Below are 19,014 nucleotides of genomic sequence, written 5' to 3'. Positions count from 1 at the left end.
AAATGACGTCATAACCCCTCTGTGCCACATTTTTATTGTCCCAATCTTAAAGTAAATTTAATTTGCAATCGAATGATGCTAACTAAAAGTTGGCACAAAGGGGATAAAGGGGTCAACGGGAGCAATATTTGACAAAAATACGTATTTCGATTATCAGTTTTTGAGCGGAAATGACGTCATAACCCCTTTGTGCCACATTTTTATTGTCTCAATCTTAAAGTAAATTCAATTTGCAATCGATTGATACTAACTAAAAGTTGGCACAAAGGGGATAAAGGGGTCAACGGGAGCAATATTTGACGAAAATACGTATTTCGATTATCAGTGTTTGAGCGGAAATGACGTCATAACCCCTCTGTGCCACATTTTTATTGCCCTAATCTTAAAGTAAATTTAATTTGCAATCGCATGATGCTAACTAAAAGTTGGCACAAAGGGGATAAAGGGGTCAACGGGAGCAATATTTGACGAAAATACGTATTTCGATTATCAGTGTTTGAGCGGAAATGACGTCATAACCCCTCTGTGCCACATTTTTATTGCCCTAATCTTAAAGTAAATTTAATTTGCAATCGCATGATGCTAACTAAAAGTTGGCACAAAGGGGATAAAGGGGTCAACGGGAGCAATATTTGACGAAAATATCTATTTCGATTATCAGTTTTTGAGCGGAAATGACGTCATAACCCCTCTGTGCCACATTTTTATTGTCCCAATCTTAAAGTAAATTTAATTTGCAATCGAATGATGCTAACTAAAAGTTGGCACAAAGGGGATAAAGGGGTCAACGGGAGCAATATTTGACAAAAATACGTATTTCGATTATCAGTTTTTGAGCGGAAATGACGTCATAACCCCTTTGTGCCACATTTTTATTGTCTCAATCTTAAAGTAAATTCAATTTGCAATCGATTGATACACTAAAGGGGGTTATGACGTCATTTCCGCTCAAAAACTGATAATTGAAGTACGTATTTTTGTCAAATATTGCTCCCGTTGACCCCTTTATCCCTATTGTGCCAACTTTTAGTTAGCATCATTCGATTGAAAATTGAATTTACTTTAAGATTGGGACAATAAAAATGTGGCACAGAGGGGTTATGACGTCATTTCCGCTCAAAAACTGATAATCGAAATACGTATTTTCGTCAAATATTGCTCCCGTTGACCCCTTTATCCCCTTTGTGCCAACTTTTAGTTAGCAAAATTCGATTGAAAATTGAATTTACTTTAAGATTGGGGCAATAAAAATGTGGCACAGAGGGGTTATGACGTCATTTCCGCTCAAAAACTTTTATAATAAGTCATAAACTGCTTCAAATGTTTTTTTACATTTTGAATATCACGGTTGTTTTAATATTTATTTTATGCTATAAACACAATGAAATAATATTTTAATGAAGTCCCCCACGCAGATCGTGACGTCATTAAAAAATAAAACATTCCGCACTCTGCACATGCACTCCACCTTTTACATAGGCAAAAAATATTCCGCACTCCGCACAAGCACTCCACCTTTTACATAGGCCCTTAGCAGTCTGGCAAGCTAAGCGGCAAGAGCGGGCATCTATGAATTTATTTAAAAGGTTTATTTAAGGCCTTAAAATGATTTTTTTCACTAAACTATTGTATGATTAATTGAAAACCAATAAGCAAAATAAACTTTCTGTATATATTTCTCATAGAGTACCTGTTAGGTTGATTAATTAGTCTGTGAAGTTAAAAAGTTATACTTTGTTAAAACAATTTTTTTTGTTTTTACAATGTTTGTTTATACTCAAGATCAAATGTGTTAATTTTTTAAATTAATATGGCTAGAGCACGCATAAACAGTGACCAAGGACACCAAAATAGAGTTTCGTGCTCCATTTGTAAAAAAATCCACCAAATACCTATTCTAGTTTTGCCATGTGGTCAACATATCTGTCAGCATTGTTTAATTTTGTATATTGGTTATCAGAAGCATGACATTAAGTGAGTTTGCATTTATGTTTTTAATAAATTTTTCAATTTGCAATTTCGTAAATTACTTTTAAACATACACAGGTCTTAAATTTTGGTCTACTAGTTTTCTTTTAACAATTCTTCTGTAAATTTGCTATCTATAGTTAAGTAAATGTATCAACTAGATTTATACAATGAATTATTTTATACTTGTTTGCACCAATTGTGTTACAGTATATTCCTAAAGCTATAATTATTTTATTTAAAGATGTCCAGTATGCAGAGAGGAATATGTTAATGTGTTACAGCTTATAGGAAATAATGAACCTGAGGATGTATCAAATTATCTTAAAAATGTATAGACTTTAATTTTTGAATGTTTTTTTGTTAATTTGTTTTTTTATTAAAAGTAAAATTTTTAATGTTTAGAAACTTACACATACTTAAGAGCATTATATTTTCTCTTTTTGTTTTTTATTAGATAGGCTACTTTATAAAAGGTATAAATAAAAATAATGTTTATTTGATTTTAGGTTGCTGAAAGTAGTACTGCATCAACAACACCTGAAAACTTTATCTCAAATTTTTATTTCACTGAAGAATATAATGCTGTATTTCAGCTGGTCAAAGAAAGGGCAGTATTACTTTTACATTTTTATGGAAAACCAGGAACTGGAAAAACAGGAATTATGCAACAGCTACAAAAATTATTTCCTTATTTTAATGCAGCAAGAAAAGTTATTCATTTTTTTGACTGTTCTGTCTTGAACCAAGACTTAAGAGACAGTTTGTATATATTGGGTAAATTAGTATATGAAAATAAGCTACTTAACAAGAACATTAACTTTGGATTGGAAATTTTGTCTGAAATGGAAAATGATAAAGCCACTAAAATTGTTGATGTTTTATGCAGCTGTAGTGTTCCACTGCTTATTATTGTTGAAAACCTAAAAGTTTCTGATCAAAAATTTTTTTGTGATTTTTTAAGAAATGTTGATCTAAAGGCAACTGGAGTTACCAAGTTTCATGTTTACTTTACAACACATGATAAGCTTATTGGACTAGATGACAAAGAATTGCTTGGCAAACAAATTGATCAATTAAAGACCAAACAAGAAAGTAAAAATGCATCAGATAGGAAAGAACCAGAGGCAGAAAAATATGATATTAAAGAAGATGATAAACAAGATAATCCAAAGGCATCAATAAGTGATGAAGAAGAAGAAGACTGGAAGACTTCACAAGTCAAGTTTCATGATAAAGCAACATCCATAAATGAAATGGTTGATCTACAAGTAGATGTAAGCAAACAAGATGTTCTGGATGCAGCTTCAACAAGCAAACTAAGTAAAGTCAATGTTTGTAATTCCTTAACAGCTTATCGGAAATTTGAAATTAAAGGTTTTACTAATTCTGAAGGTGTTCTGTATTTAAACAGCAATAAAGGTACATCAAAAAACTTGGCGGCTGCTGAAGAATTGGTTGAACTGGTAAAGGGGAATCCTCTTTGCTTGCAAATTATCAGGAACTTTTGTAGGTCCATGTTCTTTGATTACCAAGACTATATTAAATATTTTGAATACAATACTGCATCTAAAATAGCCAGTGTCAATACAAATCCTGATCTATTAGCCAACATTGTAACAACATTATTTGCACTTGAAGATGATATCTTGCATTGGAAGTGTTTATCATGCTTAGCCTATTTGCATCATTATCAAATACCCCTCTTTGTTATTGATTCTTTATTTCAAGTCTTACAACCAAACAAATTTAAAAGGTTGAAGAACAAAGTTAAAAGTGGAAACTTTATCTCCAGACTGCTTCATTTTGGACTTTGTACAAAAGAAACTACATTTGGATTCTGTTATACTTTTAACCACTCTGTTCTTGAGGTTTTTCGCTTGAGGCCTCATGGTAACTCCTTTGACCATTTTAAAGACATGGTTTATGCCTTAGCTTTGCTGTCTACAAAAGATGTTAGAAACCCTATAACTAGGTCAAAAATGGGTCTATTACTTCCTCACATTCAATGTTTACTGGACCATTGTATTGAAATAGGAAATTTAAATCAAATATGCTCAATTTTCTTAAAGACTAAAAAAGAAGATTTTGATTGGATTTTAAATGAGTTAGTACTTGCTTATTTACTTGAAGTTTATGGTTCAAGGTGTACCAGTTCCACAGTTAAGCGATGCAATCACTATTTGGATATGGCATTGCAAAAACTTTGGAATGTTGTGTTAAGTTTAACTGATACAAAGGTAGCCAACCTTTATGAGTTTGAAGCAACTAAAACTGAAAACGTTAAGGAAATTGCACAAAAAGTTGTGGAATTATGTAAACAAGCTGGACAATGCCTTCCCTCTGAATTTATTGCCAAGTTTTATTCCAAAATTGTTGTTATTGCTGGTGAGGAAGAGTTTGAATTTTTACATAGGAGTTCAGTAGATGAAAAAAAATTTATAAGATTCAGTGATGAAATGGAAGACTGTGCCACTTTGGATTTTGACAAAATTTCAAAATTGCAAGATTGTGATCTTTTTCTTTCCGAAGATGTGCACAGAAATGTGTTTTTTGCGGAACGACTTGCTATGGTTCTACACAGCAAAAGTCGGTGCGTGTTTTTTAATGAAAAGGTAACAGAAAGCAATGATTATGATCCATCTAAGTGGCATTCAAAACTAGCTTATGAGATAGCTTCCTTTGCCTGTAAATCATATGAATTTGATTTATTAAGTAAGCATCTTGCTAGTATAAATAGTTTTAATCAGTTGGTTTTAAAAGGTGAAGATAATGAAAGTTTTGATGATTTAAAAACTGCTAGAAAAATGTGCATCGATTCCTTACAGGTTGGAAATCAAAAAATGTATGAACATGGTTTGGTAAGGCAAACAAATACAACCACTATACATATTCATATTCTTACTTACCTAATATGTATAAGCACACGCCTTATAAATTCAAAAGAAACCTGCGATAAAAGTTTTCTGGAAGAAAGTGATAGATTCTGTAAGGAACTCATTAAGATTTCAATTGAAAATGTGAACAAAATTTACATGGCTTCAGGTGCTTTAAACCACTGTGCAAAATATCTATTAGCTGTTAAAAATGTTGAAGAAGCCTTGGACTGCTTTGACAATTACTACCATGAAATTAAAATGGAGATGAAAAAATCCGAATATGCCTGGGTCGCCCTGAATTACTTAAGATTAGTTAAGGAAGAAGACTTAAGAGAAAGAATGGATGATGTTATTCATATATGTGAGGAAATTTTAGAGTCGGATATCGAATTACAACCAGAACTTAACAACAGTCTGAATCAATATTTACATGAAATCAAAGGTATTTTATAAAACTAAATTTAATACTTAACAATATTTAAAAAATGTTTACACTAGATTGTTTATAAGTTATGTGATATTTTGTGTCTATAATTTTTTATAAAATAAGCTAGGTAATAAACTATTTTTTTAAATATAAATAGTGCAACAATTTTTATAGAAATGAAGTCAGTGATCAGTTACCATGGCGATTCAACTTCAAAAGTGGTGGGAAAATCTGGAGATATAATCAAGGTGTTTGGTTGTGTAGTGAACATACCAGAAGGTGCATTAGATAAAGATGTTCGTATTTCTGTTGGGGCTTCTTACAAGGAAAAAAAGGTAAGATAATTTCGAATTCATTAAATGTGCGAAGTTAAACTGGTGATATTGTCTGTTTATTACCTCTTTTATCTATTTTATTAGATATGATCGTTGCTTTTAATAATATTTAATTGCATGTTTTTTTTTTGTTTTTAGGAGGAAGAGTTTCTTGTACTAACACCCGAACTGTTTGTTAAATCTGACAATTCAACTTTTAACCAGCCAGTCAAAATTTCTTTGCCTACTTGTTATTCTTATCAAGAAAACTTAGAAGTTACAGTATGTTAAAAATATGTTCTATTTTTTATTATATAAGTTCAAAAAGTTATGTGGTTAACCTTACAGCCTGAACTCGTGTTTTAAATTAGTTTATTTTAGTACTTGTTTTTAAACTTTTTTGCAGATTGAAACCAAAAATGTAAATACTAAAAACTGGCGAAAACTTACCAGTACTAACTTGCTATTAAACTCAAATATCATTGAATTCGAAGTTGAACATTTTTGCAAGTAAGATATTAGGGAAATTTAGTATGATCAATTTTGTTATTTATTGTGTATATACATTTTTTAACAATTTAACTGTACTTTAGTACTCTTGGGCAAATAAAACTAACTTTTAACTAGCTAAAAACCAACTGGCCTATTAAAAAGCGTATATATATATATAAAATATAACAATAGTTGTCAATAATACCGGCTTTATATCATTTTTAGATTTCGAGTCGTTCGATTTATCAAGGATTTGGTTTTGAGTTTTTTTCAAAAACAAATGAAGTCTGTTGGATATCGAAAAAGGGTTCCTGAAAATGAAGGTTTTTCCACCTTAGAATGGGGAATTTATGATGAACCCTCATCTATAAAGCTTGAAATCCCTGATAATGCTGTTGTTGCCAAGCACACTTTTCCAATAGAAAGGTAAACATATTTTGTTTTACAACTGCAGTATGGAATTTGTAAGAATAGAAAATAGTAGTATTGGTGCTTTCTTGTTTTACTTTAGATGCTCTGGTTTAAATATTAAAAAAGGCCTTTACTTAAATCATTTAGTTTTTTTTATATCAGAATATGAGACCTATATAACTACTTTATAATAAGGTAACTTTCAGTTTGGTGCTATTGCCATTAAATTGTTAAGGCAACTTTTTTAATTTAGGTGGAATCAAAATGTTGAAATATCAATACAAAATGAAGGGTATTTAACACAAGCACTAATATTTTACGATATTTTTCGAAAAGGTTTTCACGGAAACAAATCTTTTATAGTAAACCATAAAATAAAAAATAATAAACCTAATGGAAAACTGTTTCAATATAAAATCAAGCTAATTGATTGTGAAATATGTCTGTGGGATTCTGAATTTATATTTCCTGATATGCCACAAGGTAAATTTTATAGCCTTTTTCGGTTTTAAATACATTTTAACATTCTCATTTATTTAACTTAATTTAACAAAAACTTATAGTATTCAAGTATAGAATTTAGTAAATGATATAATTTTACAATTTTGTAGATTCGCCGCAAAATGCACCCAATGTTTCTGTATCAATAACTAATTCAACTTTTAATTCAAGTCCAATTTGTTCTTCTAATACTAGTTATTCTTCACCCCCACCGAAACCCTAAAAATGATAACTAAAAAGCTATAATTTAACAGCAAAGTAAATTAGATTGTAGTTTTTTGAAAAACTAATTCAAGATTTTTCTCAGTTAGGAATATGATTTTATATTAGTTTAGTTTTTTATTATATTTGTAAAACATTTGCATATGTTGTTAATACTACAATTAAAAGAAAAAATTCCATTTAATAAAGTTAAATTTTAACATTTTTTTTTTTTTATTCAAGTTTAAAATCTAATAAAAAAACTTATTATCTTGCAATTACGAACATATTTAAAAAAAAAAAAATTTTTTCTAGAGTAGGCTTTGTGCTTTTTTGTAAGCTTGTGCTTTTTCGTAAGCTTTGTGCTTTTTCGTAAGCTTGTGCTTTTTTGTAAGCTTGTGCTTTTTTGTAAGCTTTGTGCTTTTTTGTAAGCTTGTGCTTTTTTGTAAGCTTTGTGCTTTTTTGTAAGCTTTGTGCTTTTTTGTAACCTTTGTGCTTTTTTGTAAGCCTTGTAAGCTTGTGCTTTTTTGAAAACTTTGTGCTTTTTCGTAAGCTTGTGCTTTTTTGTAAGCTTTGTGCTTTTTTGTAAGCTTGTGCTTTTTTGTAAGCTTTGTGCTTTTTTGTAAGCTTTGTGCTTTTTTGTAACCTTTGTGCTTTTTTGTAAGCCTTGTAAGCTTGTGCTTTTTTGAAAACTTTGTGCTTTTTCGTAAGCTTGTGCTTTTTGTAAGCTTTGTGCTTTTTTGTAAGCTTGTGCTTTTTTGTAAGCTTTGTGCTTTTTTGTAAGCTTGTGCTTTTTTGAAACCTTTTTGTTTTTTTTGTAAGCTTTGTGCTTTTTTTTTGTAAAATTTGCACTATATAAACACAGTTTACACTAGCATATATGTACTTTTTTATATATTTCCCTTTAATGATTGTTCATGATTATTTGGTGATTGTTTATGGTTATTTTTGCTTACCAATTTTAGTAAACATATTGTCTAACAAAATATTATTTTTTGCTATTTTTCTAAATTTTCTATGCGATAAAGGTGCATTTTTTATATTTTACCTTTTTAAATTTTGAATTATTTTTAAAAAGTTACTTGATGGGCTATTTTTTAGGTTTTAGTTGCTTCAACGTTTTTATAACGTTTTTGTTATATTGTAATACAATACTTGTCAATAAGCTTTTACTATTTTTAAACAAGCAGCTCTTGCGAAAATAACTAAATTCTAAAATTTTATTGATTTAAATTAAGGTATTTGTATTAATAATAAACAATAGTGAAAAAAAGTGCACAATTAAGTTAAAACTATTTATTTTAGGCTAAGGTTTAGCCTGTATGCCTGAACTATGTTTAAAGTATCCGCGAATAACCTCGGGAATTATTTTCGTGACATCTTCCTTTTTTTAACGCAGTCGCTCGCTTTTTAAAAAGAGAAAAAAGTTTCAAGCACTCGCCAGCAGTTTAATATTACGATTTCATGTGATAGGTCCTGTTGTTAAAAGGTTTTATTTAAGACCAGTTAGAAAGTTTGGTAAACCTTAGTTTAGTATGAATAAAACACGAAATAAGGCAAAGTTAACGTAAAGTATTTAGGTTTACTTTTAGGGTCATGTAAAAGATAAGCGTTAACAGGTAGAATTGTTATTTTTGTAGTCAATTAATTCGTTTTTTTTGTAACCAAAACTGCCCTATATTAAAAATGAGCTGATACTTCAAACATTTTTACTAAAAATTCGTATGTAAATTAATATAATAATGTTTACATTTCTGTCAAACGTTATTTTTCAACGTACAGGAAACATAGTGCCGAGTCAAAATGTTTACCATAGCCCTGTTATGTACAGTTTGTGCTAGCGTTGTTAATTCTAATGTTATATCTTTGGAAAAACCTGCTGCTGCCAATGCTGCGCCCGCATTTCAAGTCAAATATTTTGATCAATTCATCGACCATTTTAACTTTTATAGTCACGGCAATAATACCTACAAACAACGTTATTTGATAACAGGTAATTTCATCTAAGATACTTTTAAATATATAAGCAATTTTATATGATAATTTATGTGTTTAAATACGCAAATTGGCCACAAAATATCGGTAAACGTTGCTAACAGATAGCGGGTATAAGTAACTGCTAAATTTTTGTTAATTTTGGGAACTTTTGGCTGATAACTCTTTTCTCTAATTCTAAATTGGCTTTAATAATAAATTTTATTAGTTTACCGCTCGTTATTTTCTTTGTTTGTGACTTCATTTAATTGTTTATTACTTCATTAACTGTTGTTTGTTTACATCATGTGATGTTTTTGTTGGCAGTATTTGTCGTTTAAAAAAATAACGATAAGTTTTATGTTTAATTAACCTACATTAACTCTTTGTAAGTACGCGTTTTTTGCTTGGTAATGGTTAAATGTGTTTAAAGCCAGTTTTAAATGTTAATTTGATTCTGATTTATCATTAAACCACAAACATGCAATTTTTTATTGGCGTGCAATAGCCTAAGTTCTGTTAATGGTAAAAACATAATAGCATAGTTTTTTTTACTTTACTAATAAACAGTCTAATGCCAACTTGTTAAAATTTTTTTTTTCTTTATATATTCTTAGTACACAAGCTTTTACTCTTTTATTTTTTTAACAAGCTGTTTAGGGTATTTAAAAACCTTGAATTTATATATTTATATATTAATTACTTTTGTAGATCAATACTGGACTCCGAAAACTGGCCCAATTTTCTTTTACACTGGAAATGAAGGAGATATTAATGGATTTCAAAAAGCTTCTGGTCTTCTTACTGATTTAGCTCCCAATATGAAAGCTATGGTCGTATTTGCAGAACATGTAAGAATTTAAACTCTTTCCTAATAAAATTTAAGGGTAATTTGTCTTGTTTTTTTTGTATATCTCTTAATCCTCAATGTGGAAAAGTCGAATGCGCAACTTAAACATAGAGTAACATCAGTTACTTCGACCCATTCTGGAGTTGCCTGTGGCAGTTTGGAATATTATAGATTATAATTGCCCAGTAATTATACTGCTGATTAAGTGCTGGCTCAGCAGTAGTTTATACCCTTCATAGCGCCTTACTCAAGGGCGCTACAGCATGAGATTAGTGGGGATTGAACCCGCGAGGTCGTGGGCTTACTTTTTTAGGTTGATAAAAAAAAAAATTGGTTTATTAATTGAAGTATGGTAAATTTTGTCGTTCGTTAAATTTTAATTAACAAATTTAAGACATATATACAATTAATAATATAAAGTTATTTTATTCTTTTTTATTCGTTGTTATTATGCAATTAATAAAAAGTATTTGTTGTAACATAATTAGAATTCTAACCCCGATATTACAAAAACCAGTTTGTATTTTTTGTACAAATTTTATAGAGATATTATGGGACATCTCTACCATTTGGCCAAGACTCTTACACTGGCGACAATATTGGGTTTCTTACAATAGAGCAAGCCATGGCTGACTTTGCTTATTTGATTCGATATTTAAAGAAATTCCATGAAGCACCTAACGCTCCTGTTATTACATTTGGTGGAAGGTAAATAAATTAGTTTTGAAGGTTCTATGTAACCTAGGTTTGATAAAATTAAAAAAAAACATGAAACTTTTATGACCGGCAGCGTGGTGTAGTGGTAAGAACACTTGCTACACCACACATGGGGTCGTGGGTTCAATCCCTACTGCTCATATGCTGTAGCGCACTTAAGTAAGGCGCTATAAACGGTATGAACTCCTGCTGAGCCAGCATTTTATCAGCAGCATAATTATTGAGCAATTATAATCTATAATATCTCAAGCTGCCACAGGCAACTCGAGACTGGGTCGGAATAACAGATGTTACTCTATGTTTAAGTCGCGCATTTGACTTTTCCACTTCGAGGATAAAAATATCTACAAAAAAAAATTATAAGGACAAAAAATATATTTTTTTTGGTAAATTTTATTATTACTTGTATGTATATTTACGTTATTTTCACCCAAAAGTTTTATCAAAATATAGCCAAATCCCTTAATGGTTAAAAAAAATTTGCAACCATTTTGTATTTCTCTAAAGTCTTTCAAACTGTAAACCTAATTATTTTTTAGTTATGGAGGTCAACTATCAGCTTACATGAGAATTAAATACCCGAACCTAGTTGCTGGCTCACTGGCAGCAAGTGCTCCTCTATATTGGATAACAGGACATGGTGATAGACACGGTTTCTGGGAATCTGTTACCTCAGTGTTCGGAAAACATAGTGATTCCTGTGTGAAGACTGTAAAGGAAGGATTTGCACAAACGGCAAGGTTAGTTTTAAAGTAAATGTTGAGCCAATTTTTCGACTTGTTTTTATTTGTGTTTAGCACTTTTCATATTGGTTGATTTGTCATTTTTGGTTTAACTTAGTATTTGTTAATAGCATTTTTTTTTCATAGTATAAAAGTGTTTATGTTAAATAAGTTCAATATTAATGGAATAAAACAGTATATGTACAATGGTACTTATAATAATCATTGTTTTAATATCTGAATGTTAAAGTAAATTTTGTTTAGATGTAAATGACATTAAATCACAAATTCCACAAATCCCTATTATATAACAAAAAATATTTTTATTATTATAGCTATGCAGCTAACAACAATTACGACGAAATCACCAAAGTGTTTAAAACCTGCCAACCAATCAGTAGCACTAACTTGGATCACTTTTACGGCTGGGTTCGAAACTCGTTCACAGATCTTGCTATGATGAATTATCCCTACCCATCTGATTTGTTAGCTCCATTACCCGGCTACCCTGTAAATGTAAGTATTTAAAATTTTGGTTTAGTGCAAGGTGTTTATATGTATGTCCATTTTATTGGCTTGGCACGCAGGTAAATATTAGTTGCGATCATATTAGCACAATTTAAATCCCAACTTTAGGGCATGCTATTGACTAGTTTAATGTAATGACAAAGTAAAATTGTGAGTTTATTTTATAAAAGATAGTATAGTGCTGAGATTGATGCTTTTATTTTGTTTCATTTTTTGGCAAAAAATGCTTAATTTTGACTGCTGCATGTTAAAAGATCTTTTAGTAAGACCTAATAGTAATCTACTGTAAAGTCCTAAAACATCTGCCTTTTAGTAAAAACTGGTATTACTACTAGCTAAAAATTATGTCAGAGCAACATTAGAAACTAATATCAAAACTATGCCTATTTTTTTTTGACTTATCTTTTGTATTTAAGATACATCAATTAAAAATATATCCAAAAACATAAATTTTTTTGTCACTAGACTGCCTGTGACTTGATCACCAAGGCACCGTCAGCAATAGAAGGTTTAGCAGCTGGAGCTGGTTTATTTTACAACGGAACAACTTCAACGAATAATTTGAAGATGGAATGTTTTGATATTATGAAGGAGTTTGTGGATTGTGCTGATCCAACTGGATGTGGGTTGGGTAATGATGCAAAAGCTTGGAATTATCAGGTGGTGCTTATGGAACATTTTTAAATTGATTTATCCCTAGATACTAAATATTGGGTTTAATTCCCACTGCTCTCATGCTGTAGTGTCCTTGAGTAAGGCGCTATAAACGGTGTGAACCCCTGCTAAGCCAATACTTTGGACACTACAGCATGAGATCAGTGGGGATCAAAATCAGTAGCTTGATTATCAGGCCATTATTATTTATAATATTCCAAACTGCCAAAGTCAATTTGAGACTGAGTAGGGGTAACTGATGTTATTCTATGTTAAGGCTGTAAGGTCAACCTTTCCACATCAAGGATTAATAAATATTAAATAATGCAAACTTTACTAATAATTTTATTACCCGTTTTCAGGCTTGTACTGAGATAGTTTTACCGGGTGGAACCAACAACAAAACTGATATGTTTCCAGTTTTACCATTTACACTTGAAATGAGGGATGAATATTGCTTACAAAATGTTAAAGTTGTACCAAGAAATACCTGGGCAGATATGAACGTAAGTGTTACTTTATTGAATAAAAGTTTTGGATTACTTGTACTTTAAGTATCTTGGAAAACTTAAGACTATAAAGAACAAGAGAGAATTAGTAAGAATTGTAAAATATAAGAAAGAATTAGATAGGACCGTAAAGTACGAAAGAGAATTTGCTAGAACCATAAAGTACAAGAGTTTTTTTTTTCGGAGAATTAAAAAGTACAAGTAATCCAATATTTTATATTATTTTATCTTTAAAAACTCATATTAAAAAATATTTTTTTTAGTTTTGGACAGAGGACCTAAAGCTGGCCACCAACATTATTTTCTCAAATGGGGACTTGGACCCATGGGGCAATGGGGGAATCAAAACTAATTTAAACCCAACTATTCATGCTCTTACAGTTATAGGGGGAGCTCATCACTTAGATTTGAGGTTCTAAAAATGTTTGATTTTTTTAAACATAAGATTATGCTTTCATTTATATTTCTTTTTGCACCTTTTTTACCAATTAAATAAATAGCTGTATGATTTATATTTTCCATTTAAGCACTTGGCATATAGTCTTGCGCTTAAACCCACTTGGGCTTTTGGTTATTCACCTGAGCTTTGTAATTTACCTAGGTAACTTTGCCTAAGCACTGCAAACAGCATTTTTTTTTATTTCAAAGATGTACATGTACATATCAACCATTACATAAATTTACATTGACCACTATATGTTGATTACTATATCTATTCAAATTGGCCTATTACATATATATTTCTAATACATAAATTAATTTACTACTTTATTCCAGGGGATCTAACCCAAAAGACCCTCAATCGGTGATAGACGTTCGAGCACAAGAAGCCTCGATTATTAGTGGATGGATAACTGATCATTATTTTAAACTTGTGCAAAGTTATGAGGATTACAATGCTGACGAGAAAGCATCAATGTTGTAATTATTTGGTTCCTTCACATTTTCATTTGAAGTCATTTTTTTTGATTTTGCCATGTTATGTTATTTTGGATATTGCTAATTTTAAATTTTACTTACAGCAGTTTACTTGTACCAAAAGTGTTTCATAAAAGACCTATTGAAATGCAAATATTTCCAGATTTAGTATATTCTTTGATTTCTTATTATAAAATTATTGGTAAAAAGATAAATGTCATATATCATATTTTAAAACTTACTTTTCTTAAGATTCCTTTTAAAGTTCAGTCTGTAATTGATTGTGCAATTAATCAAAATCACTGTGATTATGCATAATGAATTATAAGCAATTAAAACTGTATTAAGAGTGTAACAAAAATCATATTATGCGAACCAATAAACTAAATTTTATCATGTATAATGACAACATATATATTTAACTGGTTGGGGTTAGAGTGTTATGCTCCTGTTAAGTGCTGGCTCAGCGGGAGTTCATACCATTTATAGCACCTTACTCAAGGGCGCTACAGTATGTGTGAGAGCAGTGGGGATTGAACCCACGACCTCATGGTGGTGCAGCAAGTGTTCTTACCACTACACCACGCTGCCGGTATATTTTTGTCTAAATCATTTAATTTATAAATTGAATCGTAATGTTTCTTAGCAATGTTATAATTTAGTAGCTAAAACTTAGTTTACAGTCTCATTAAAAAAACAATAAATTAGTTTAAAGCTTATTAAAGAACTAACTATCCGTCATTAATTTTTTTCTCTTTCTATAGTTTCTGTCCAAAACAAAGACAACTTTAAAATACTAAATCTTTTATTAAACATTAATTTTCTACTTCAAGGCAGTAGAGGAATATAATTGCTACAACATTTGAGTCAATATAACGGAATTGCTACCAAAAAATCATGAAAGTTTTTTTTCTAAATTTGGCAGCTCAATTTTGAGTGTTTTAGCAGAAACAAAATTAGCTTTGAAATAAAAATGAACAAAAGTTAAAATTAAAAACAGTGCATAAAAGATTTTAGTGTTATAGTTATTGAGTTTGGAACATTTTTCTAATAGTTCAAGTTTTATATGCATTACAAAATGCAATTCCAAGTTTATGAGCATTATTTATTTGAAAAAGGTTTGTGACGTTTGTAACTAAGGTTTGAAAATTAAAAAAATGAATATATTATAGTTTGTTTATTGGGCCAGTTTTGTGATAAATTATGAATTTAATGTAGTTCTATAAACAATGGTTTGAATAATGCATTTCTAGAAAGTTTTAATCAAAAGACTTTAAATTTAAAAATCACTCTTCCACAATTTTATACTTCGGTCGTTCTCTAAAGCACCTGATGCAATTATATTCTCTGTTGGGTGGCACGCACAACACAACACCACATCTAAAATAATTAAAACATAATTAGTTTAATTTAACACAGATGCTAGGAATGCAACAGACCTGAAAAATGTTTTTACTAAGTCTTTTTTTTGTATACATCTTTATCCTCGATGTGGGAAAGTCGAATGCACAACTTAAACATAGAGTAACATCAGTTACTCCGACCCAGTCTCGAGTTGTCTGTGGCAGTTTAGGATATTATAGAGATTATAATTGCCCGATAATTATGCTGCTGATTAAGTGCTGGCTTAGCAGGAGTTCGTACCGTTTATAGCGCCTTACTCAAGGGCGCTACAGCATAAGATCAATGGGGATTGAACCCACGACCTCATGTGTGGTGTAGCAAGTGTTTTTACCACTACACCGCGCTTTTATAGTTTTCTAATTTGTATATATAAATATTACTTACCAGTATGCCCAGACAGTTTTTGCACGATTTCTTTAGTTTGGAGATTCCAGATATACAACAAATTATCTTCACTCCCACTAACTATCCACTTACCACCAGTTACAGAGAAGTTAGCGAATATACAATATTTCTCATTACTGTGGCCAGTATAGGTCTTGAGGCACTGCAAAAGTATTTAGAGTTAGAAAAAGTTATTGGGTGAATTATTATCAAATATATTTATTGGTAAAAATTCTTATTGCTTTTTAACCATAGTAAAGAAGTCTAGGTACTGATAAATGATAAATTGGTAATATAAGTTATGGATCAGCATATTATTATTATTAAGTTATTTTTACTTACTTTTCCTTTGGTATAATCCCAAAGTTTCAATGTGCTAAAAAATAAAAAAACATTTATATGTATATATGTAAAAAAAATGAAGGTTTTAATACATTATAAAAAAATCATGACATAATCTTTAACTTGAAGTCTAACATAAAAACTTTATCATGAAATACAAATTATGAATCTTACTTGTCCAGTGTTGCTGCTAAAATGTATTTCCCATTAGGTGAAAATTTAACAAATGAGACTGGGGGGTTGTCATCGTCGATTAAAGTTTTTAAACATTGGCCCGACGCTGTGTCCCATATTCGACATAAACCATCGTAACTACTTGACACTATAAGGGCACCATCTCTGTTAAAATGAACCTAAAATATAGGTGAAATTTAATAATATGGTAAAGGTATTTCTGTAACATAATTTAAAAAGCTATTACATCTTCTTACATTTTTTGATATTTCGTAATAGGTTTGTTAGTTTATGGATATAAGCTAATAATATATATGTCTAGCCAATAAATTTAAATGCTTTGGTAATTACTAAAGAACCGTAATCTTTTTTTCTAATCGGTAATTGATATATATATTAGCAATGTATTTAACTTACTGATGATACTGGGTCAGAATGAGCTGGCAAAGTCTTCAAACATTTACCAGTTCTTACATCCCAAATTCGAACACTTTCATCAAACTAAAAAAATAACAAATTGTAAAAAAAAAAAAAAATATAGTAGACATATGCATTTCTTTTTAAAGTAGGTAAAAGTCCAAAATTAAAGTAAGGGTAAATGTAATAATGCAACCCTGATTTAAAATAGCCATTTCAAAATAAGTGGTGACTAGAGTCATTATTACAACCACAAGTAAGATAAAACATTGTAACTTACTGATCCAGAAACAATGAGATTAGATTGCGGGTTAAAATTACAACAAAACACATAATTGCTGTGGCCCTTTAAAGTTTTCAAACACTTTCCGGTAGCAACATCCCAGATTTTTAAAGTTTTATCATCAGAAGCTGAACATAGAAGATGGGAGTCGGAAGACCAAGCTACATCAGAAATTCCCTGAAAAATAAATAATTAAAAAAAGGGTAAAAATTTATAAAAACATTGAAATCATGCAATAAAACATTCTTAGTGTTAGGTTCTTTTACCAATTTGTGTCCTGATATTGTTTTTTCATATTTTCCGTCATATGCCCCCCAGATCTTTATTAGTTTATCAGCAGCTACAACAATAAAAATCATGTAAGAGGTAGTCCATAATGGGTTCTTAGTTTTATCCCTAATACTGCATTGTCATAATGTTTATGAGTAAGACCTTGGCTCAAGTTAAATGTATACCGTATATTGGTAAAAAATATATGCAGTACATTAGTAAGTTCCATTATTAGACATTTAATTTACAGACTTACACGAACTAGCTAGCCAATTGCCATCTGGGCTAAACTTGACCGAAGAAACCGCTTTTGTGTGGCCAGCCATCGTAAATTTTAAAGTGTAGTTCGGTTTTTGTTGTTGGGTTTTACTTGCAATATTACTGGACGATGATTTGGTTTGGGATTTTGTGGTTGTAGTTGTCGTTGTATTTGTTATAGTTTCACTACTTCCATTATTCGATGAAATTGTCTTGTTTTTCTCTTGAACGATTGGTGGTTTTGCATCACCAGTAACTGCATTTTCAGACATTTTAAAATTATTTTTCTTTGTTATAAATCCACTAAAATAAATCCAAGATAGCAAGCAGTTAGCTTCAAGCTATGTTAAAGGAAACGTTAACCAGCTAACAGCAACTTTGAGGTATAAATTGCAAAACAAATCCAATTAAATGTTAAAAGTTTCTATCTAAAAATAAAAAACTGATTTTGTTAAAATTCTATTTAAAAAAATTTTAACTGTTGGAAGAGAGTTTAAAGTTTGCCGGCTTATTTATAAGATATCTTGCATAACTAATTATAAAGTTTGCTAGATAATATCAAACATGCTTCAAGCTATCAAACCGAAATAAAATTCGTTAAAACAAATCGTATTAAATCAAGCATGGCACGTGTTTTGATGGCAAATTACGTCAACAAATTTTCAGTCTCAAAGTTCCCACAATTCCGCGCACTCTGTGAGTCAGGCTTGGCTGCATTTGGCAAGCGAACTGGGCGAAACGCGAAACGGAGTCGGCTTCGTTCTGTAACGAGTCTAGAAATGCGATCAGATTTATTGCCGCTAAATACAGTATTATTTAACATTTCGAGGTTATCTTAGCGTGTAAAAGATTCTATTTAGCAATATACAGATCATAGCGATGTTAAATTTGTGTTTTGTTTCGTTTAAAGGTTAAAAATTAGGATTTTTGTTTAATAGCTTGTCAACAAGCGCAAACGTTTCTCAATGCTGTGACGTCACCATCTATGGCGGATTATTAAAAAGAAGAAAATTTAATTCAGTGCTTTCTGATGAATTTTATTGCATAAAATTATAGTTAAATATTATATTAATGTAAAAAATATTGTCTTTTTGTTAATGTTGTTGTAGTAATGGCGTAGTAAATTAAATAAAAGTTCAAAATTGCGTATTTTTATTGACGTAATAATTGTGTTGTATCACGTGACCGGTCTGGACCAATCACATCGAAGCGAATTTGGAGCTGGTATATAAGCGGATCGAAAACTCCTTTTCTTCGTAGTAGGCCAGCTGGAAAAGTTACAGAGCAAATTTATATCAGTTTATTTTTGGTTTATTTACATGCAATCTATATAGAATGTCACGTGCAAATTAACGACTATGAAGTGCTAAATAGTTTGGTCAAATTAAATTTGTTATAAAATAATTTTTTTTGTCGC

At 30.5% G+C, this 19,014-nt stretch overlaps 3 protein-coding genes across 3 annotated transcripts; 2 read left to right on the top strand and 1 right to left on the bottom strand.

Moving 5' to 3' along the window:
- The first annotated feature begins 1,694 nt into the window (after window positions 1-1,694).
- On the top strand, window positions 1,695-8,352 carry LOC145741720 (uncharacterized). Its single transcript, XM_082559359.1, has 9 exons — window positions 1,695-1,974; window positions 2,213-2,300; window positions 2,478-5,289; window positions 5,449-5,609; window positions 5,748-5,870; window positions 5,995-6,098; window positions 6,306-6,506; window positions 6,745-6,974; window positions 7,103-8,352. The coding sequence occupies exons 1-9, from the start codon at window positions 1,811-1,813 to the stop codon at window positions 7,213-7,215; spliced, it is 3,996 nt and encodes a 1,331-aa protein (XP_082415485.1). The 5' UTR covers window positions 1,695-1,810; the 3' UTR covers window positions 7,216-8,352.
- A 369-nt stretch (window positions 8,353-8,721) lies between these two features.
- Window positions 8,722-14,537, top strand: LOC145743445 (dipeptidyl peptidase 2-like). Its single transcript, XM_082561405.1, has 10 exons — window positions 8,722-8,812; window positions 8,976-9,186; window positions 9,879-10,018; window positions 10,562-10,725; window positions 11,274-11,474; window positions 11,792-11,972; window positions 12,450-12,644; window positions 13,001-13,144; window positions 13,411-13,559; window positions 13,925-14,537. The coding sequence occupies exons 2-10, from the start codon at window positions 8,997-8,999 to the stop codon at window positions 14,070-14,072; spliced, it is 1,512 nt and encodes a 503-aa protein (XP_082417531.1). The 5' UTR covers window positions 8,722-8,812; window positions 8,976-8,996; the 3' UTR covers window positions 14,073-14,537.
- Window positions 14,538-14,858: 321 nt separating this feature from the next.
- Window positions 14,859-18,021, bottom strand: LOC145743444 (WD repeat-containing protein 5). Its single transcript, XM_082561404.1, has 8 exons — window positions 17,596-18,021; window positions 17,336-17,409; window positions 17,067-17,246; window positions 16,787-16,870; window positions 16,370-16,548; window positions 16,196-16,229; window positions 15,854-16,016; window positions 14,859-15,445 (listed from the first exon to the last, which is right to left on the bottom strand). The coding sequence occupies exons 1-8, from the start codon at window positions 17,867-17,869 to the stop codon at window positions 15,345-15,347; spliced, it is 1,089 nt and encodes a 362-aa protein (XP_082417530.1). The 5' UTR covers window positions 17,870-18,021; the 3' UTR covers window positions 14,859-15,344.
- Between the last annotated feature and the right edge of the window lie 993 nt (window positions 18,022-19,014).

The sequence above is a fragment of the Corella eumyota genome, chromosome 2 (genome assembly GCF_963082875.1).
Source record: "Corella eumyota chromosome 2, kaCorEumy4.1, whole genome shotgun sequence".
NCBI classification, from domain to species: domain Eukaryota; kingdom Metazoa; phylum Chordata; class Ascidiacea; order Phlebobranchia; family Corellidae; genus Corella; species Corella eumyota.
This window is presented reverse-complemented; position numbering and strand designations above follow the sequence as displayed.

Coding starts and splice junctions, on each gene's coding strand:
- LOC145741720 (XM_082559359.1), top strand. CDS start 1,811: ATGGCTAGAGCACGCATAAACAGTGACCAAGGACACCAAAATAGAGTT. Junction 1,975..2,212: donor TATCAGAAGCATGACATTAA/GTGAGTTTGCAT, acceptor TTTTATTTAAAG/ATGTCCAGTATGCAGAGAGG. Junction 6,507..6,744: donor CACACTTTTCCAATAGAAAG/GTAAACATATTT, acceptor TTTTTAATTTAG/GTGGAATCAAAATGTTGAAA.
- LOC145743445 (XM_082561405.1), top strand. CDS start 8,997: ATGTTTACCATAGCCCTGTTATGTACAGTTTGTGCTAGCGTTGTTAAT. Junction 11,475..11,791: donor GGATTTGCACAAACGGCAAG/GTTAGTTTTAAA, acceptor TTATTATTATAG/CTATGCAGCTAACAACAATT. Junction 13,145..13,410: donor ATACCTGGGCAGATATGAAC/GTAAGTGTTACT, acceptor TATTTTTTTTAG/TTTTGGACAGAGGACCTAAA.
- LOC145743444 (XM_082561404.1), bottom strand. CDS start 17,869: ATGTCTGAAAATGCAGTTACTGGTGATGCAAAACCACCAATCGTTCAA. Junction 16,017..16,195: donor GGGATTATACCAAAGGAAAA/GTAAGTAAAAAT, acceptor ATACTTTTGCAG/TGCCTCAAGACCTATACTGG. Junction 15,446..15,853: donor AAAACTGTCTGGGCATACTG/GTAAGTAATATT, acceptor TAATTATTTTAG/ATGTGGTGTTGTGTTGTGCG.